This window comes from Oryza sativa, chromosome 5 (genome assembly GCF_034140825.1).
Source record: "Oryza sativa Japonica Group chromosome 5, ASM3414082v1".
NCBI classification, from domain to species: domain Eukaryota; kingdom Viridiplantae; phylum Streptophyta; class Magnoliopsida; order Poales; family Poaceae; genus Oryza; species Oryza sativa.
This window is the reverse complement of record NC_089039.1, coordinates 9,250,261-9,269,054: the sequence shown is the minus strand read 5'-3', so window position 1 is coordinate 9,269,054 and position 18,794 is coordinate 9,250,261. Positions and strand designations below refer to the sequence as shown.

The window sequence follows — 18,794 nt, the reverse complement described above, 5'->3', positions numbered from 1 at the left end:
GATGTCGGGCAAGCTGCCAATCCCAAACCAAGATTATGCTCTCTCCATACAATTAACTCGATCTACAACTACTCTGCCGCTGCACATGCCTGCAAATTCGCCAGTGCGTGTTTGATCTCGCATCAGCAACTTGTCCTCTTCCAGAGCACAGATCTATCTGTCAAATCGCATGTCACCCCTGCATTGCTGCTGCCACTTGACCCTACACAACAAATTATACAATTATTCATCAAATGATGATTCATCCATCTCATGAGTTTTTTTCCCTTAAACAATTGTTAGCATAATCCCTTGCAGAATATATGCGAGATAATGACGTATCTTGTTGGAGCAATAAAAAAAATTATGGCCATTGTTGGGTGAAGCAAAGGTTATAGCAGAACGTGCAGCCACACTAGCCATGATCCATCCATGAACCATGATCCACAATATATATACGTGTGTGTGATGGTGGCTTTGCCATTGTCATCGTGGACACTGCAATTTGCAGCTACCTCTCCTAATCTCTCTTTGATCAAATCACTATCGTGTAATTAACGCATAGTTAGCTATGAGGAAGGTGTGCCCTAACCTTGACCGGGAGGACGGCCTCGACACCGTGCTGGAGGTGCCGGTGCCGGAGCTCCACCGCCAGGCACCGCGGCGGCGAGGGCGGCGCGGCGGCGGCGGCACGGTGAAGTCGTGGGTGCGGGCGAGGATGGAGCACGGGCGGAGGCGCGACGGCGCGGCGCCGTCGCGCGCCGAGGTGCAGCTGATGCTCGGCGTGGTCGGCGCGCCGCTGGTGCCGCAGGCCGTGGAGGCGAGGAAGGCCATGGTGGCCGGGCGGGGCGTCGGGGGGGAGGGGGAGGAGCCCCTGGACCTGGAGGCGTCCAAGGCGAGGTACATCGTCGAGCAGTACGTCGCGGCGGCCGGCGGCGAGGCCGCGCTGGGCGCCGCGACGAGCATGTACGCGATGGGGAAGGTGCGGATGAGGACGACGACGACGAGCAAGGCGAACAAGGGCAAGGTGATGGGCGTGGCCGCCGGCGGCGAGGTGGCCGGCGGGTTCGTGGTGTGGCAGAAGAAGCCGGATCTGTGGTGCGTGGAGATGGTCGTCGCCGGTGGCGTCAAGATGAGCGCCGGCAGCGACGGCAAGGTCGCATGGCGCCAGACGCCATGGCAGGAAGCCCACGCCTCCCGTGGCCCGCCACGGCCGCTCCGCCGATGTATTCAGGTACTGAACTGTTCTTTCGTCTCTGCGTTTTTACCCAAAAGAAAATCAAATTTGACTAAAACTTGTAATAATTGAGCAAATCACAATTGCATGCAAGAACATGGTGTACCGTACCCGGACAATCCGGCCGGACGAACGTGCTCCCATGTGCTTGTAAATGTATGATTATTTAATTTTGATTTAATTACTGTATTAATCAATTTTGATTATGTGTGATGCAGGGCTTGGACCCGAAGTCGACGGCCGACCTGTTCTCGAGCGCGGCGTGGGTGGGCGAGAGGTGCGTCGACGGCGACGACTGCTTCGTGCTCCGCGTCGACGCCGACCACGCCGCGCTGCGCGCCCGGAGCAGCGGCGACGTCGAGGTGGTCCGGCACGCCGTGCTCGGCTACTTCAGCCAGAGGACGGGGCTGCTCGTCCGCCTCGAGGACAGCCACCTGCTGCGCATCGGCCTCGCCCACGCCGCCGCCGAGAGCGCCTACTGGGAGACCACCATGGAGTCCTCCATCGGCGACTACCGCGCCGTCGACGGCATCAACATCGCGCACGCCGGCCGCACCGCCGTGTCGCTGTCCCGGTTCGAGAGCGCCGACGACGCCGCCGCCGCCGCGCGCGGTAGTAATAAGCGGTCGTGGGGCACCACCACCATGGAGGAGACGTGGAGCATCGAGGAGGTGGACTTCAACGTCGTGGGGCTCTCCATGGATTGCTTCCTGCCTCCCCGGGACCTAGTGCTCAACGACTGCAGCAAGCAGCAGCAGAAAGAGGACGCCGCCGCCGCCGTCGTCGTCAAGGACGCCGCCGCCGCCGTCGACGTCAAGGACGCCGCCGGTGCCGCCGCGAACGCCAAGGGCGGTAGTGACGACGGCAAGACCAACGGCGGTGACGTCGGCCGCGGCGTGGTGGTGAAGAAGGCGCTTGTTCCGGCGGTGACCGGACTGGGTTGGTTCGGTCCGGCCAAGGTGGTTGCCGTCGACGACACGGTGGACGACGGCGTCGCCGCCGCAGCCGACGACGACAAGTAAATGTAGATATCTCTCGGCTACTCGCTAGATCAGGTGGTGCTCGCTTCTGCGCCCCTCAAGAGTAAATATTAATTCGTATAGTTTAAGTTAATTTCTACTACTTAGGAACATGCAAGCTTGATCATGTTATATGTTAGATCTAGCAACTGCATTCCATTGTAGATGTTGGGGGAGGAGACTAAGTTTATGTTCTTCTCCATTCGAGTTTGAGGACATTTTGCGTAGTGTCCGGCCGGTGCTTCATTCATGATGTAATTTAATACTTTGGAAACAAACATCCAAAGGAAACTTTGTGTATCCATTTTGTTAAGAACGACATGGGGGCTTCAGTTCCAGGTCCATTCATCAGAAACTAAAGTTATTACCGCCAACGACGAAAAGCATCCAAAATTTTGACAAATTGACTTGTTTATAAAAAATTATTTTAAAAATAAAACGTAAAAAAATAATTTCAGAAATAGATCATGACCTCAACGACAATTTTGTGCTGAGCTAAATGTCTCAACTCCACCACTATTGATGTTGAGATCTCATGATCTTGTCCGACGTGACATAAATCTGCAAGGACACGGGAGCTCAGCATAAGTGTGCTGGCGGCATCGATCGATGTATGGTTCAGCATCCTCCACTATCCTCCGAATGCATATTTACATTTTTTGAGTTGATATTAAGATGCAAGAAATAATTTGAACCACGTCAAAATGTGATCACCATCATGGATCTCAAAAGGTACAATCTGGAACACATACACATACGCACACATCCCCCTCCAAACAAAAATATTTACGTACCAGATTAAATCTTAGCCTCTACATCTAAATTAGATGAATACAACACCAACCCAAAAAATATAAACTATTTCTTAGCTTCCAATGTTCCAATACAAACAACAAGATATATTACTTCGCTCAACCATGCGCAATCATAAGAGTGGAGTGCATTTTCCGTACAATAAAATAAATTGAGTGCCTAAACTTCAGGCACCATTTTTCTTGTTCTAGCTAGGTGACAATCCAATAATTCTCAACACTTCTCTATTGCTAATTTAAAAAAGTCTATTCGATTTAAATAAAAGGTCAAAACAATAAATTATTATGACATAAAATGCAAAGTTATATGAAATGAACTTACAATTAATAAAAATAAAAAATACATTAAAATAGGCTTAGATAAAGAAAAAATTAAACCATATATTTCAAAAAATGCTAAAAAATTATACATTTTAGGTGCATTAAGTGTGAATCTTTTTTGGATGGGTCAACTAGGGTGTGTTTGGTTGCCTGTATGAGGCCTGGCCCACATCTGTAGATGCAATTTTCGGTTTTTGGTTACCTGCGTGGCCTTCCCAGCCTCGCCCCGCTCATGCAAAAAGGCCTCCGTAGCCAGGCTGAGTGGAAACAGTCAATTCGAGCTTCACAACTCAGCTTGGCCCGATGGATGTAACTGGCTGTATCCGCGCGTGCAACTGGTAAAGATGGGGTCAGTTTGCCCCTCCTCATTTCTCCCCCCAAATCCAAAAGCTAGGGTTTGGTGCCAGCGTGCCACCCTCCTCCTTGACACTACTCGTGGACACATGGCCTAGAAAAGAGAGACGTACATGGGCTGATACAAGTGCATATAGATGTATTTTGTCGTTCTCCATCATCCGCACGATATATAAAAGTTAGAGTAAAATGCTTGGAGAGGGTCATCTAACTTATTTAGACGTGTCACATAGGTCACTCTTCTAATTTTAAATTGCACATCTGAATCACGTTAGTGAGTCAACTGAGTCATTTAGTCAACTAACTATCCACATGAGGACGCCTTGTATATATGACATGTCACCTAGAATTGACAAAAATACATCATCCGCAGCCGCTGCCTCTTAGGAATTCGACTCCATTTCTGTTTACATCCATAGTTTATCATTGCCGTCGGGTTTGATGGCAAGTGAGAGAGGACTGAGAACTAGCAGAAAAACTCATCAAAACAGACACAAGTGAAATGATTTGGTTCCTTTCATTTCTTGTTAGTGTTGTGACAAAAGGGGAAAAGAACACACATGTGGTTTCCTGCATGTCCAAAAGCAATTTTTCCAATAAGGGCACCCACAATGGTTATCTATAGGCTCTCTACAAGAGATCCATGTCAGCATATTTTCCTACTTGGAAGGTATTAAATGAAGAGAGAGAGCAAAGCTATCTACTAACTTAGAGATAATCTATAGAGAAAAACGAGGCAATGCATGAGAGAGTTATAGATACCAATGTAGACATACTATTAAGGTGGTTTACTATTAATCGAGTCTATTGCTGAGATATACAAGTTTTATAGATAGCACCTTACTTTACCATTGCGGGTGCTCTAATAGGTGGCATGCCATGCGTATAAGATATCGTGTGGATAATTAATTAGATGGTTGAATGACTCCCTTAACTCATGTTAGTAACAAAATATACATTTTAAAAGTAGAGTGGCCTACTTAACACACCTGAACAAAGTAAAATGACCCTCCATACATTTTTACATAGAAATAAACTTTTTGCATATAAATTTGGAACAAATTCAACATCATGTTATCCTAGGGCAGAAAAAGCTTTATTTATAGAAACTTGATATATAGATACTCTGTACACGTGTAGAGAAAATTTATACTATGAATATTATTATACACATAAATTTTAAAATATATATATTTCAAAAATAAAGTGTATGCGAACTGCGAGGGCCATGTACACCGAAAGACGGGCCATGAAGGCAGAAAGGCAAGACTCCTCGTAGAGCCCACCTCCCTGATGGCCACCTTCGCTTCGTTCTTAAGCTCTCCTGGCTTATTTTTTCTTTTCCTCTCTCGCTCTAAATTACTGTATCGCCGTCATGTACGCCTCGAATTCAAGGGTATTGGTGCACTACTGAAATAATATCGGTTCAACACACTCCCTACTTTCGCTCACTACATTCCCTCACCACCTCCCGATTGAGGCGAACCCATGCATGGGCTCCAAGGATAGCCAACTCACCACAAACACCACCCACTTGTCCCATCGCAAACACTACCCCAAAAGCCCCCAAGGACCTCGCTCGCTCGCTCGCTCTCCACATCGAGCAAGAGCTAGCAGGAGGAGCTTTGATCGCCAGGCGCCATGGACGCGTCGATCGGCGATCCGAGGCTGACGTCGGTGGAGGCGGCGTTCGAGAAGAACCCGCTGCCGGGCTTCAGCTGGCTGGTGACGCCGCGGGCCATGGCCGTCGCGGTGCTACTCGGGATCGTCTTCTGCTTCGTCGGCATGAGGATCCAGATGATGACCGGGTTCGTGCCGGCGCTCAACATGCCCGTCACCGTCCTCAGCTTCTTCCTCCTCAAGGTGCTCGCCAGGCAGCTGCAGAAGTGGCGATTGACCGTGGTGCCCTTCACGCGCCAGGAGAACATGTTCCTCATCACTTGCGTCATCACCTGCCTTAACCTAGCCATCACTGGTAAGCATTAGTCACCATAATATATACATATAAAATTCATGAGTAAAATGTTGCAAAACTACACTTCTTTTGTCATAATTCAAGGAAATACGAAGAAAAAAGACTAGTTGTTAGATGGTATATAATATGAGCTTTGTTAATGGTATACCATAAAACCCATGCTTTGTCAATAGTGTACAATGAATTACTCATATTTTTCTGAAACAACATTTATAGCCATTTTTTTTTCATTTTGCATCTCTTCTAGTTCAACTGGTGTATTTTCTGGTTACCTTTTTTTAGGTGGTTTCGCAACCGCTCTCACTGGAATGGGTACTATAGTGGCCAAAACACTTGCTGATGATCTAGATCCAAGAGATATTATCGACTATATACCAACAGGAAAATTGATTATATACTTTTTCCTTATTGGTATGGCAGGGGTATTGTCTAATATTCCATTAAACCAGGTAATTTTCATTTCTTTTTTTTTGTACGTGTGTGTGTGAGTACAGCTGGACACGCATACATTACTCACACAGGTGTGCATTTTCTATGTGCACTTGAAATAATGTCAGAGACCCGCATGAGTATGTGCATATATATACCCCCATTATATTAAAACGCATATGCATCACTACAAGACTTGAGAGCTCTGCGGGTGAACATACTGCTGTGTACTCATTTTGGGACAACAGCACTAAATTCTTCTTTCGCTATGTATTTGATGAAACTGCATTTGTAATTCCAGAAGTATGCATTCCTATAAGTTAACAATATACGCTTTAATAATCATTAAGCTTTCTTTGTCATCGAGTTGCATTTACTGACATGATGGCTTAGGCTTCGTTCGAGCGCATGAGGAAGAGAGAAAGATAGTTTTGTTTTCCGGGCGCACGTTTCCCGAACTACTAAACGGTGTGTTTTTTGCAAAAAATTTCTATAGGAAAGTTGCTTTAAAAAATCATATTAATGCATTTTTGAAGTTTAAAATAATTAATACTCAATTAATCATGTGCTAATGGCTCACCTCGTTTTGTTTATCTTCCCAATCTCCTCAATCCCCTCCTTGTCAAACACACCCTTAGCCTTCATGTAAAAGCAGGGCAAGAATCAAAAAGTGGTGCTGATGTTCTTTCATGGTGTAAATATTTTTTTTCATGTATGCATTAGGTGGTGTTTGGTTGGAGGGACTAAAGTGGGGCTAAACTTTAGTCCCTCTCACAAAAACATAAGTCCCTACCATAGGGACTTGTACTTTCGTGAGAGGGACTAAATTTAGTCTCTAGTTCCCAAATATAGTTCCCAAATACCCCCTTAGTATGAGAAGCTATACGGAAGTTAGGTTGGGTTCGGCACCCCTTTTCCCAACCTCTCTCCCTCGTTTTCCACGCACACACTTTTCAAACTATTAAACGGTTCGTTTTTTGCAAAAAGTTTCTATATGAAAGTTGCTTAAAAAAAATCAAATTAATCCATTTTTGAAAAAAAAGCTAATACTTAATTAATCACATGCTAATGGACTGCTCCGTTTTTCGTGCGTTACTGATCTAGTTTGGAACAACTAAAATATGTACATATTTTAGTGGTCAAAGTTACATCCTACAAGCCTACAACTATGTATTCCATCCTATATGCTATATTAGTGAGGGCGATCCACTGGCAAAATTTTTCACTGTCACATCGAATGTTTAGACACATGCATGGAGTATTAAATATAAACGAAAAAAATAACTAATTACACAGATTGCGTGTAAATTGCGAGACGGATCTTTTAAGCCTAATTGCTCCATGATTTGACAATGTGGTGCTACAGTAAACATTTGCTAATGACGGATTAATTAGACTTAATAAATTCGTCTCGTAGTTTACAGGAGGAATCTGTAATTTGTTTTGTTATTAGTCTACGTTTAATACTTCAAATGTGTGTTCGTATATCCGATGTGACACGCCAAAACTTTACACCCATATATCTAAACACCCCCTGAATCAACTTAACTTAGTTATTTCTATAAAATTCAACATGCATTTAGTCCTGTTTGGTCAGTACACCCATCAATACGTTACATGAAGTTAGCATTCCCTATTAATTGCTATATTTTTACTCATTTAGTACTTAATTAATATGTAGGCCTGTAAAGTGATGTTACAAGCATGTCTAAATTCTTAATGCAATGAGAGGGATATCCATTTCTAATAGTATAGTTTTGTATTTATATATTATCATTCTTAATAGTTTTGCATTATTCTCATTCTTAAATATAATTTATGAGTTGTTTCGTTCTACTGTAGATCATGATTATCGACTACCAATTACTATTCCCAACAGGATCGGTCATAGGACACCTTATTAATAGCTTTCACACTCCTGAAGGTGCTTATATAGCAAAGTAATGAAGTCTTGTCTTTTTAGTGAAAATTAAAACACTGAATTTCATTTAACTACATATTCATATTTTTTGCACTAATATTTTTATGTCAACAGAATGCAGGTTATGACTATTTTCAAAGTATTTTTTGGTAGTTTTTCTTGGTCTATATTCCAATGGTTCTATTCTTCAGGCAGTGGTTGTGGATTTTCAAGCTTTCCAACGTTTGGACTGGAACTATATAAACGCAGGTGATAGCTATATTCCTTTTTTAAAATAATGGTATTAGTCAATGATTGAGTATCAACATAGTATCATCAACAGATGATCTAGAACGGTCACACAGAAAATTATATATCTATACATATAGCGTATCACGAAATTCTCTTAACAATTTGTATATAAGTTGTGTATCCATTTCCAAAACAGAAATGATTAAATATGTAAGAAACAATTAGTAATTTCACAATATTTAATGCCAATATAGTTATTATGCTGATAACTAGAGAAAAGTGGCAAGGAGTTTTCAGAATAGCTAGCTAGACAATTGGGCCATACATGTCATGTGAAACTGTGAGACTGAATATATTGCTCAATCTGGTCTGCAGATTTAGGGGGGTAGACAATAAAAAATGTAGTCCTGATTTCATCGATGGAAGATGGTCTTACGGATTATGGAACCATCGAATTGCTGCTAATTGTAGGAATTGATGCAGATCTCAGTAAATCCATGTACAAATTTAAATATATTTTAAAGGATATAAGCGTCTGAATTACTAACATATTGTATTGTGTGTGCCTACAGATTCTACATTGATTTCTCTGCAACATATATTGGTGTAGGAATGATGTGCCCACATATAGTCAATTTTGGGTTACTTTTCGGGGCCATCATCTCTTGGGGATTTCTATATCCTTACCTTGAAACTAAACATGGGGAGTGGTATCAAACTGATAGCCCTTCAAACTTAGACGGACTCAATGGATACAAGGTACATTTCTTTTCTTAATATAATGGATAAAAATCCGACCTACCTCTTTATCCACAGATAGCCGAAAGTTACGAGAGTTCTTAAACTCCAAGCCTCAAAACTGAGGAACTCAGAGAAACAATAAAGATATATATACGTAAATAATAAGATCATATCAATTGTTGGATCATCTAATAAGATTTTATCTCACTCATTTTGTGGTACGTACTAACCAATGCACGGAAAGAATTTTGTCCCCCAAATTAATAGCTACTTCCTCCGTTTCATAATGTAAGTCTTTCTAGCATTGCTCATATCTATATGAATATGCGCAATGCTAGAAAAACTTACATTATGAAACGGGGGAGTAGTACTAATTGAAATGCATATGAAGGTATCAAGTATAGTAATACCTAGTATATTAGAATTTTTGTCATGATCCATGTATCCAATTTATAACTTGAACAAACCTTCTGATATAATTTCCAGATATATGCATGCGGTGGATGAAAGCCATATTAATTTTGGTAGTTTTTCACTAGTGACACGAACTATTCTAAACTTCTTGTTTTTTTTTCTCCAATGGATATAAACTTACATGGCAGGTGTTCATCAGCGTGACACTGATCGTCACTGACGGCCTGATAAACTTTCTGATACTCGTGACTTCAGCTGCAATTAACTTCTACCATATAAGGCAACAGCAACAGCAAACGTCAGGGCTGGCCAGCTACATCAGCAAGAACCCTAGCATGAACTACGACGAACGCAAAAGGATCGAGATGTTCTTGTCCAGCAAGATCCCAATGTTCGTGCCGGTGGCGGCCTACGTCGCATGGACGGCCATCAGCATGGTCGCGATGCCGGCCATGTTCGACCAGATCAAGTACTACCACGTCGGCGTGCTCTACCTCGCCATACCCGTGGTCGGCTTCTGCAACACCTACGCGACGGGGCTCACCGACTGGTCGGTGTCGAACACCTACGCCAAGTTCTCCCCCTTCATCTTCGCGGCGTGGATCGCCAGGCCGGGCGCCATCGTCGCCAGCCTCCTCGTCAGCGGGATCACCATGGCGTCGCTGCACGTCTCGTCGCAGGCGATGCAGGACCTCAAGTCGGCGCACATGACGCTGACGTCGCCGCGCGCCATGATCGCCGGGCAGGTGTTCGGCGTGGCGCTCAGCTCCGTGGTCAGCCCCTGCATCTTCCGCGCGTTCGAGAAGGCGGCGAAGCCCGGGGCGCCGCTGGGGTCCAAGGACTCCGTCTACCCGTGCCCCTACGCCGGGCTGTACCGCGCCATCTGCATCATCGGCATGGGAGGGGTGAAGGGCCTCCCAAAGTACTGCGTCGAGCTCTGCGTCATCGCCGTCCTGGTGACCATCGCCATCGACGCCCTGGTGCTGGTCTCGCAGCTCAAGGGGTGGAGGCTCCACCTCTACATCCCGAGCATGACGGTGATCGCGCTGCCGTTCTTCGCCGGGTCGTACTTCACCCTCGACATGTGCCTGGGCGGCCTGCTGCTGCTCCTCTGGAAGAAGATCGACACCATGAGCGCCGAGATCCTGTCGGCCGCCGTCGCAGCGGGCTTGATCTGCGGCGAGGGGCTCTTCACGCTGCCATCGGCGTTGCTCAACATGTTCAAGGTGCTACCGCCGATGTGCATGAAGTTCTTGCCCAGTGGACAAGAGGTTGAGGTGGTGGACTCATTCCTGAACAGCTCGGGAGGAACAGTACCCAAGACATGACCGATCGATGTTGAGATCAAGTTAATATATGCACTCATCAAATTAAGATTGACTGTTAGTACTCCTTAATTGGTTACCACATCTCGGTGGAAATTAAGTGGTCTATGAATCATTATTGATCATTGTAAATAATGATGCACGTATCGTATTTTACATATATATATGTCATGTAATTGACATAAGTAGACATGTGAGCCAGCTTTGGTTGCAACATGTAAGAGATGCTTGTTATAGTTAAGTGCCACAGAATAAAGTTGTAGTTGAAATATGAATTATACTACTATTCCACAAATGTTCACTGTTTTCTAACATAATGCAGTACAAAATCTTAAAAGCTTGTGGTACTCAACAGGAGTTTCTCAGCATATTTTTCTATGCAAAGTGTTGTATTAATACAGGTGATAGGGTAGGGTTAGCTTTTGACTCTTGTAACGTATCAACTCTTTAAATATAGAGGACACCACAATGTAACTATGCATGGTGACGAAAATGCAATGTAGGCACTCACGAGGAGGATGGCAGCATTGTCATAGGCCTATAGCAGTTAGGTGTACTATTGATTGAGGAGTAGCATCCATAATTAGAGTGTCAAGATTTATGCTTTGGCTATAAACCTCGTTAACAAATGTGTTCTTAAGCATATATGAGTTGATCAATGGTTGAAGTGTGTGCAAAAGAGTGCGAAATTATTGGTATTCTACATGTCACATCCATCAATTCTAATTCTAATTCAAATTTCTATTCTATTTTAACCCCTAGCATAGTTTTGATAGACCTCGTACAAATCTTAAAGCAAATGGTTAAAACTACTTTCTGGACACTCATTGTAACCGTTTCCACCCTGTAAACATTAGGTATGTTGCCCTCAGCAGCATCTGTTTCATCAATATAGAAATAAGGAACAGAATCAGAGAAATCGGTTCAACAAACAGACGCTATTTTTGCTCCACAGCGACACTACATTCCCTCACCACCTCCCAATTCAGACCAACCCATGCATTGTTCCTAGGAGAGCCAACCCAGGAGACCACCCACTTGTGCCATCACAACACAACCCAAAAACCCTCCAGGAGGTTGCCTCCATTGACCTGGAGCTTTAATCGCCATGGATGCGATGATCGGCGATCCCATGTCAGCGACATCGGTGGAGGCGGTGTTCGAGAAGCAGCCATCGCCGGAATTCAGGGAGCTGGTGACGCCACGGGCCATGGCCGTGGCGGTGGTGCTCAGCGTCGTCATCTGCTTCGTCGGCATGAGGATCCAGATGACGGCCGGGATAGTGCCGGCACTCAACATGCCTGCCAGCATCCTCAGCTTCTTCCTCCTCAAGTGGCTCATCAGGCTGCTACAGAGTTGTGGCTTTCCCATGCTGCCATTCACACGCCAGGAAAATATGTTCCTCCTGACTTGCATCATCACCTGCCTCAACCTGGCCCTCACAAGTAAGCATCAGCATTATATGCCTGGGTAAATATTGCGAAAACATACTTCTCCCACAAGTATAGGAAATACTACATGTTATATATTTAGATGGAAAAGCCTACAACTGTGCTACTACTTGTGAAAGAAAAAGAAAAAAAAACTAGATAGACTGACTCAATCACCAGCCTCAGGTGGCTCTCTCCCTTACAGCGTACAGCTGAAAGGGCACATAAAACTAGCACCTGAGCATGCGACCTCATACAAATCACCTCATCTTACAAGTTATCAGTCAACTAAACTGGGGAGGTGACAAAACAGTAGGTTTCTTTACAGTTATCCTTCAACCAGTTGTGGCTTTGTGATATGTGAAACAAGAACAGAAACTATTTTATTTTCTGGCAGTTCAATCAGGACTATTAAGTATTAACTACTTTAAATTCTGCTAGTTGAGTTGCAGTTTTGAAAATCTAGCTTAAAAGTATTAGTGTTAGCCATAGTAGTTCTTCAGGGTGTCAAGAGTTACATGGTTCATCGAAATTATTTATCTTCTGCCAGGTTCTCAAGCAGCCATCCCAACATGAAAATCTTGTTGCAAAAGCCAGAAAGATTAAAAAAACAGAGTTCAAAATATCGGATAATCAAAACTTCTCTGGTCTAAGGACAACAAAACAAAATTTTGGTCCTAAAATATTCCATGAAACTGTTCTGAATGATGTTTGTCTAACAAAACTTGAATTTCCAAAAAATGTGCAAATTAAAATGCAACCAAGAAATTTTCTTTTTTCTCCTTTTAAATGTATTGGGACTTTGTTCTCATCAATAATACAATTATCTATGCATGAGTAATGACAAGATAAATTAATAAATTCCTCAGAAGTACGTGAAATATTCTTTTCTTAAGAAGTTATTTGAATAACCTGGAGGGGCAACATAAATCAAAACTTTGGAAATTACTAAAAAGCTTGATAAGAAGGCCAGAAGATAAGTGAATCTATAGGTAGTTAGATTTAACTTTCCGTAGGAAATAATGACATAAACAAAACGTAAACACTATTGCCAACAAAAATAATGAAGAACAGTAAATATGAAGTAGATATATAATATATTATGTTTTAAACAAAGGTTCCATACATAAATGAACCTTTTACCCAGTTAGTAGTTAGTACTAGTCTCACTCTAAACTCCACATAGGAGCCCAGTGGAAACAACTACTACCACTATCCCAAAATAATTGTAATTCTAGATTGTTTAGTATATATTAAGTTTTGAGAAAAAAGACTATGATACCCCTCATTAAATAGTATATAGATAAAACTAGAAGGATGGTTGAGGGTAGAATGAAAAGTGATTGGTAGGACAATTATTACTCTATTGTCACAACTATTTTGGGACAAATTTGAATCCTAGAAATACAATTATTATGGGACGGAGGTAGTATGAAATTTAATCTAGGCTTATTATATCAGCAAGTTCCAGTCATAATTAACCATCTATTTTGAATATCATGGGTGCTGCCAGAAAAGACGGAGAAAATTTAGAGGACTATTACCATACGATCACACTCACGTAGTTAAAATCTCCAGTAGTAACTGTATTTCCTCGATTACTGCCACAGGATAATTTCATGCCTCTAAAACCAAGAGAAATTTTATAATTAAGGTAGTAAAGAGACATAAAAGATGTGATTTGAACTTGGAGATTTGTCATATGAGATATGAAATTGATTATTGTGGTTATTGTAAATGCATATTCACCTGGGTCCATCCATTTATACAGACAATACCTTTTGAAATAAAAAATATTGATATATCAAAAAACAAAACATTCAGTAGAGAAAGTAGCATACCTATAAAACCAAACTTTTGGGGAAGTTGTGCGCCTAAAAAATAGGTTTTGGAAGGGGGAGGAGAGATTGAATTATCAAGAATTGTTTTTATCTTTTGAAACCATTTTTATTAACTTCGAATTAAATCCTTCCATAACTTATATTTAAAAGTAAACCTTTTGGACACAAGGTATTTAAGAGCCCAAAATTGGAATACTTTTTTCAAAACAAAATACTCAAATAATTTGTAGCCAGTTTTTTTTTTTTACATTTTGTATCTCTTTCTAGTTTAACTGGCCTATTTTCTTGTTACATTTTTTAGGTGGTTTTGCGACCAATATCATTGGAATGACTTCTACGGTGGCCAGATCACTTGCTGATGATCCAGATCCAAGAGATATTATGGACCATGTACCAATCGGAAAATGGATAGTATACCTATTCCTTGTTGGTATGACGGGAGTGTTAATAAATGTGCCATTTAACCAGGTTTCTTCTTTCACTGATTGATCATTTTTTTTTAATTTTAGAAGTTTCTACTTAACATTTCTAAGATTGTTTTGCATTATTCTCATCCTTAAACATAATTCATAAGTTGATTTCCTTATACTGCAGGTCATGATTATTGACTACAAATTACTATTTCCAACAGGAACAGTTATAGCTCAGCTTATTAATAGCTTTCATACCCCTGAAGGAGCTTACGTAGCAAAGTAATGAAGTCTTGTTTTCTTAGTAAAAAATTGACAGATTGAATTTCATTTAACTATATTCATGATTTTGTGCACTAATATTTGCATGTAATCCAGAATGCAGGTTGCGACCATTTTCAAAGTATTTTTTGGCAGTTTTTCTTGGTCTATGTTCCAGTGGTTCTATACTGCAGGCGATGATTGTGGATTTCAGCACTTTCCAACATTTGGACTAGGATTATACAAACACAGGTGATAAATATATTCAATTCTGCTAAAGAACGATGTTACATGCGTTACAGTTGTGTCCTCCTCACCTTCACAGAAAGATGACATTTTATAGACTATATATTAATCAATGTTTTTGAGTATCAACATATTATCAATTTATCATACACAAAAGATCTGAATGGTTATAGAGAAAACTGTGTAAATAGTTTATTACACAATTATCTCAATAGTGTGTATGCAAGTCATGTATTTCTATAAAAAAAGAATTATTTGACATATATAAGTCTAAGATCGTCATGTTCATAAAAGACATGACACTAAATATGAAAATGGCTAATGACAATTAGATCATACACGTCCTATGAAATGGCAACATTGAATTGATCAATGTGATTTATTTACTATAGGCTAGGGTAGGGAATAAATAACTCAGTCCAAATTTCATTGATGGTTCATAGGAATCTTATGCATTACGGAATCATTGAATTGATGCCATTTGTAGGAATTGAGTTTGACAATGATTAGTCAATCCATGTACAGGTTTGAATATATTTTACAGGATAAGCATATCAGTCGAAGTGAGGTACTAACACACACATATATATATATATATATGCTGTACCTACAGGTTCTACTTTGATTTCTCTGCGACATATATTGGTCTGGGAATGATTTGTCCACATATAGTAAATTTTGGATTATTTTTTGGGGCCATCATCTCTTGGGGATTTCTATATCCTTTCCTTGAAACTAAACGTGGGCAATGGTATCAAACTGACAGCCCTACAAGTTTGAATGGACAAAATGGATACAAGGTATGTACGAAAAAAATTAAAATGAAGCATACTACTGAAGGGTTGTCTAAAATTTATCAGTCCTTTTCTGCTACTAATCAATGCAAAGACATATTTTTCCCACCAATTATTTTAGCTACTCTACTAAAATGCATCTGAAGGTGTCCAAGCATGCCAACATCTCACACCCATAATAACCAATTAAGTTGAACAAACCGTACGATGATACGAACATATGTGTAATTGCTCTTTCTTTTAATATGCAACAACTTCCACTCTTCTATCTGTGAGTTGGTTGCAAACCTGCAAACAAGGGGAAAAAAGACATGCATGAAAACTAGGTAATTGCTATAAGTTGGACCAAGTATATGTATCTTACCACCTTACTGGGGTTAAAATTACACATTATCATTCTACCAATGCAAATTTCATGGTACTGTACATTCTTGTTGTTGTTGTTGATGGTATGTTATAGTAACTAGTGTCATTGCATCAAAAATCAAGAATACATAAATTCAAATGTTGTTGTTGATGGTATGTTATAGTAACTAGTGTTATTGCATCAAAAATCAAGAATACATAAATTCAAAAGTTGGCATCATTGCAGAAGAAAGGAGAAAATTCATACATACACTTTCATGTAATACAGATCAGGGAGGTATTGCATTCATTAACAATCTGAGCACATACTTCATATCATATATTTCGTTTAGTATATTACACTTGACTAAGAATTTTGAGATTCCAATCAAGCTTTTCACCTTTAAATTTAATTTCACCATGAGCTGTATCTGTTGCTACTACCAAACATGTGCATAGTCATTGCAGCACTTTTGATGATGTAGGCTATATTGCTGTCTTGATCAATTTGCTAGCTACTTTTTCACTAGTGAGACATACTCTTCTAAGCTTTTTTTTTTCTATGGATATAACTTATATAACAGGTGTTCATCAGTGTGACACTGATCATTACTGATGGGATGATAAACTTTCTAACACTCATCACTACAGCATCAATTAACTTCTATCAATTAAGGAAAGAGCATGATTTAGGGCTTGCCAACTATTTCAAGAAACACCCAAGCCTCAACTATGATGATCGCAAGAGGATTGAGGTGTTCTTGGCTAACCGGATCCCAATCCCTGTGCCAGTGGCAGCCTATATCACATGTGCAGCCATCAGCACGATTGCAATCCCAGCCATGTTCAACCAGATCAAATTCTACCATCTGGCCGTGCTTTACATGGTCATCCCAGTCGTGACCTTCTGCAACACCTATGCGACAGGGCTCACCGACTGGTCGGTGGCACCAACCTATGCTAAGTTTACCACCTTCGTCTTTGCAGCATGGATCGCCAAGCCTGGCGCTGTCGTGGCCAGCCTCCTTGCGAGCGGGGTGATCGTGGCGGCACTCCACATCTCGTCGCAAGCGATGCAGGACCTCAAGTCGGGCCACATGACGCTAACGTCGCCACGCGCCATGGTCACCGGACAGATCTTCGGCGTGGCCGTTGGCTCCATCCTCTGCCCATGCGTCTTCCTTGCCTTCCAGTCCACAACGAAGCCCAACGCACCGGTGGGTTCAAAGCAGTCCGATTACCCATGCCCTTTCGCGGGTCTATACCGCGCCATCGGGGTGATCGGCACTGGAGGGGTGAAAGAGCTGCCAAAGCACTGCATGACATTCTGTGTCGTTGCCTTCTGCGTGACGGTCATCATTGACGCTGTCGTGCTGGTCTCTCAGAAGAGGGGTTGGAGCATCCACAGGTACATCCCCAGCATGACGGTGATTGCGCTGCCGTTTTTCGCTGGCTCCTACTTCACCATCGATATGTGCGTGGGGAGCCTTTTGCTGCTTGCCTGGACAAGAATGAATGCAAAAAGTGCAGAGATGCTGTCATCGGCCGTTGCGGCAGGCTTGATATGTGGAGAAGGGCTGTTCACACTGCCATCAGCGTTGCTCAACATGTTCAAGGTGCAACCACCGATGTGCATGAAGTTCCTATCCGGTGGCGAAGAAGTTGAGGCAGCGGACTCATTCTTGAACAATTTGGGAACATCCAGAACATGATGAGAAATGCACTCAAAGATTTACCAGTAGAAAATGGACTATGATCGTTGTAAATGATGCACATATTTTACATATGTCATGTAACTTAAGTTGACATGTGAGCGAGCTTGGTTAACATGTAGGAGATGCATGATATAGTGGAGTGCCACCGCGTAAAGTTCTAGAAAATAAAGGGGCATTATATTCTGCAGAAGTTCACTGTCATCTAAAAGGTAACTGAGAAAATGAGAAGAACTAGAACATGGAGTTTTTTTTTTAGTGAGATCAGAAATTAAATTTGTCGTAAATCAAGCAGTAAACTGGCAAATATATTACAACAATCTTTGATATTCATCGGTTTATCGACCAAATCTTAGTGAGCTGTTTTTAGTTTAGGCTTTGGATGCAAATCCATGGATTGGAATGTTGCTTCTGGCAGAGGGAAAGCGGAAACTCACCAGCAATTGAGGCGGAGCATGTTCTCCGATCCGGCAGCGACGCGAGATCATCTTTGTTCCCCTGGTGATAGCGTAGCAGAGGCGTCAGATAAGGTATGGTGGGGTGGGGATACGGCCATGGGGGTGGTGAGGAAGGCGAACCTCGCTATGGCGACATCAACAACCGTGGGCAGCGGCGGCGGTGGCGGTGGTGGCTCTGCGCCTGACTGCGCGGCAACGGCGGCAAGCCCCTGGGGCGCGGCGCCGTGGCAGAGAGGTTGCTGTGTTTGGGCTGCAGAGAACCCCTTGACCACCCGTCCAACGACGCGGCGATTCCAGCGCGGTGCCAGGTGTTCGTGCCCCCACGACGGCGATGGCTGCTTCGCCGGTGCCGGCACCGTCACCGATGTGGCCTCCAGAGAGTTCTGGCGGCAAGGCGAAGCTCTCACCATGGTCGGCGGCGCCGCTTGCGAACCACCCCTCTACCCTCGGTCGTGGCTGAGCAGCGTCGCTGTGGAGGACGACGAGAGACGGCCGGATTCGAGGAGACGAGGAATTTGGGGATTGGAGTTGGACGAAGA

General features: G+C 42.6%; 3 protein-coding genes across 3 annotated transcripts; all 3 read left to right on the top strand.

Moving 5' to 3' along the window:
* Positions 1 to 407: 407 nt before the first annotated feature.
* On the top strand, positions 408 to 2,571 carry LOC4338225 (uncharacterized). Its single transcript, XM_015783299.3, has 2 exons — positions 408 to 1,213; positions 1,435 to 2,571. Exons 1-2 carry the CDS (start codon positions 551 to 553, stop codon positions 2,236 to 2,238), a joined length of 1,467 nt encoding a protein of 488 aa, XP_015638785.1. The 5' UTR covers positions 408 to 550; the 3' UTR covers positions 2,239 to 2,571.
* A 2,692-nt stretch (positions 2,572 to 5,263) lies between these two features.
* Positions 5,264 to 11,031, top strand: LOC4338224 (probable metal-nicotianamine transporter YSL4). Its single transcript, NM_001420293.1, has 6 exons — positions 5,264 to 5,697; positions 5,980 to 6,146; positions 7,969 to 8,066; positions 8,162 to 8,296; positions 8,851 to 9,037; positions 9,622 to 11,031. Exons 1-6 carry the CDS (start codon positions 5,364 to 5,366, stop codon positions 10,759 to 10,761), a joined length of 2,061 nt encoding a protein of 686 aa, NP_001407222.1. The 5' UTR covers positions 5,264 to 5,363; the 3' UTR covers positions 10,762 to 11,031.
* A 795-nt stretch (positions 11,032 to 11,826) lies between these two features.
* Positions 11,827 to 18,063, top strand: LOC4338223 (probable metal-nicotianamine transporter YSL3). The gene is made up of 6 exons (NM_001420292.1): positions 11,827 to 12,203; positions 14,331 to 14,497; positions 14,624 to 14,721; positions 14,818 to 14,952; positions 15,560 to 15,746; positions 16,670 to 18,063. The coding sequence occupies exons 1-6, from the start codon at positions 11,867 to 11,869 to the stop codon at positions 17,795 to 17,797; spliced, it is 2,052 nt and encodes a 683-aa protein (NP_001407221.1). The 5' UTR covers positions 11,827 to 11,866; the 3' UTR covers positions 17,798 to 18,063.
* The last annotated feature ends 731 nt before the right edge of the window (positions 18,064 to 18,794 follow it).

Bases quoted from the DNA above. Each gene is read 5' to 3' on its own strand.
- LOC4338225 (XM_015783299.3), top strand. From the start codon at position 551: ATGAGGAAGGTGTGCCCTAACCTTGACCGGGAGGACGGCCTCGACACC. The intron at 1,214-1,434 runs GTACTGAACTGT...TGTGTGATGCAG, and splicing joins CGCTCCGCCGATGTATTCAG to GGCTTGGACCCGAAGTCGAC.
- LOC4338224 (NM_001420293.1), top strand. From the start codon at position 5,364: ATGGACGCGTCGATCGGCGATCCGAGGCTGACGTCGGTGGAGGCGGCG. The intron at 5,698-5,979 runs GTAAGCATTAGT...ACCTTTTTTTAG, and splicing joins CCTTAACCTAGCCATCACTG to GTGGTTTCGCAACCGCTCTC. The intron at 9,038-9,621 runs GTACATTTCTTT...CTTACATGGCAG, and splicing joins ACGGACTCAATGGATACAAG to GTGTTCATCAGCGTGACACT.
- LOC4338223 (NM_001420292.1), top strand. From the start codon at position 11,867: ATGGATGCGATGATCGGCGATCCCATGTCAGCGACATCGGTGGAGGCG. The intron at 14,498-14,623 runs GTTTCTTCTTTC...CTTATACTGCAG, and splicing joins TAAATGTGCCATTTAACCAG to GTCATGATTATTGACTACAA. The intron at 14,722-14,817 runs GTAATGAAGTCT...CATGTAATCCAG, and splicing joins GAAGGAGCTTACGTAGCAAA to AATGCAGGTTGCGACCATTT.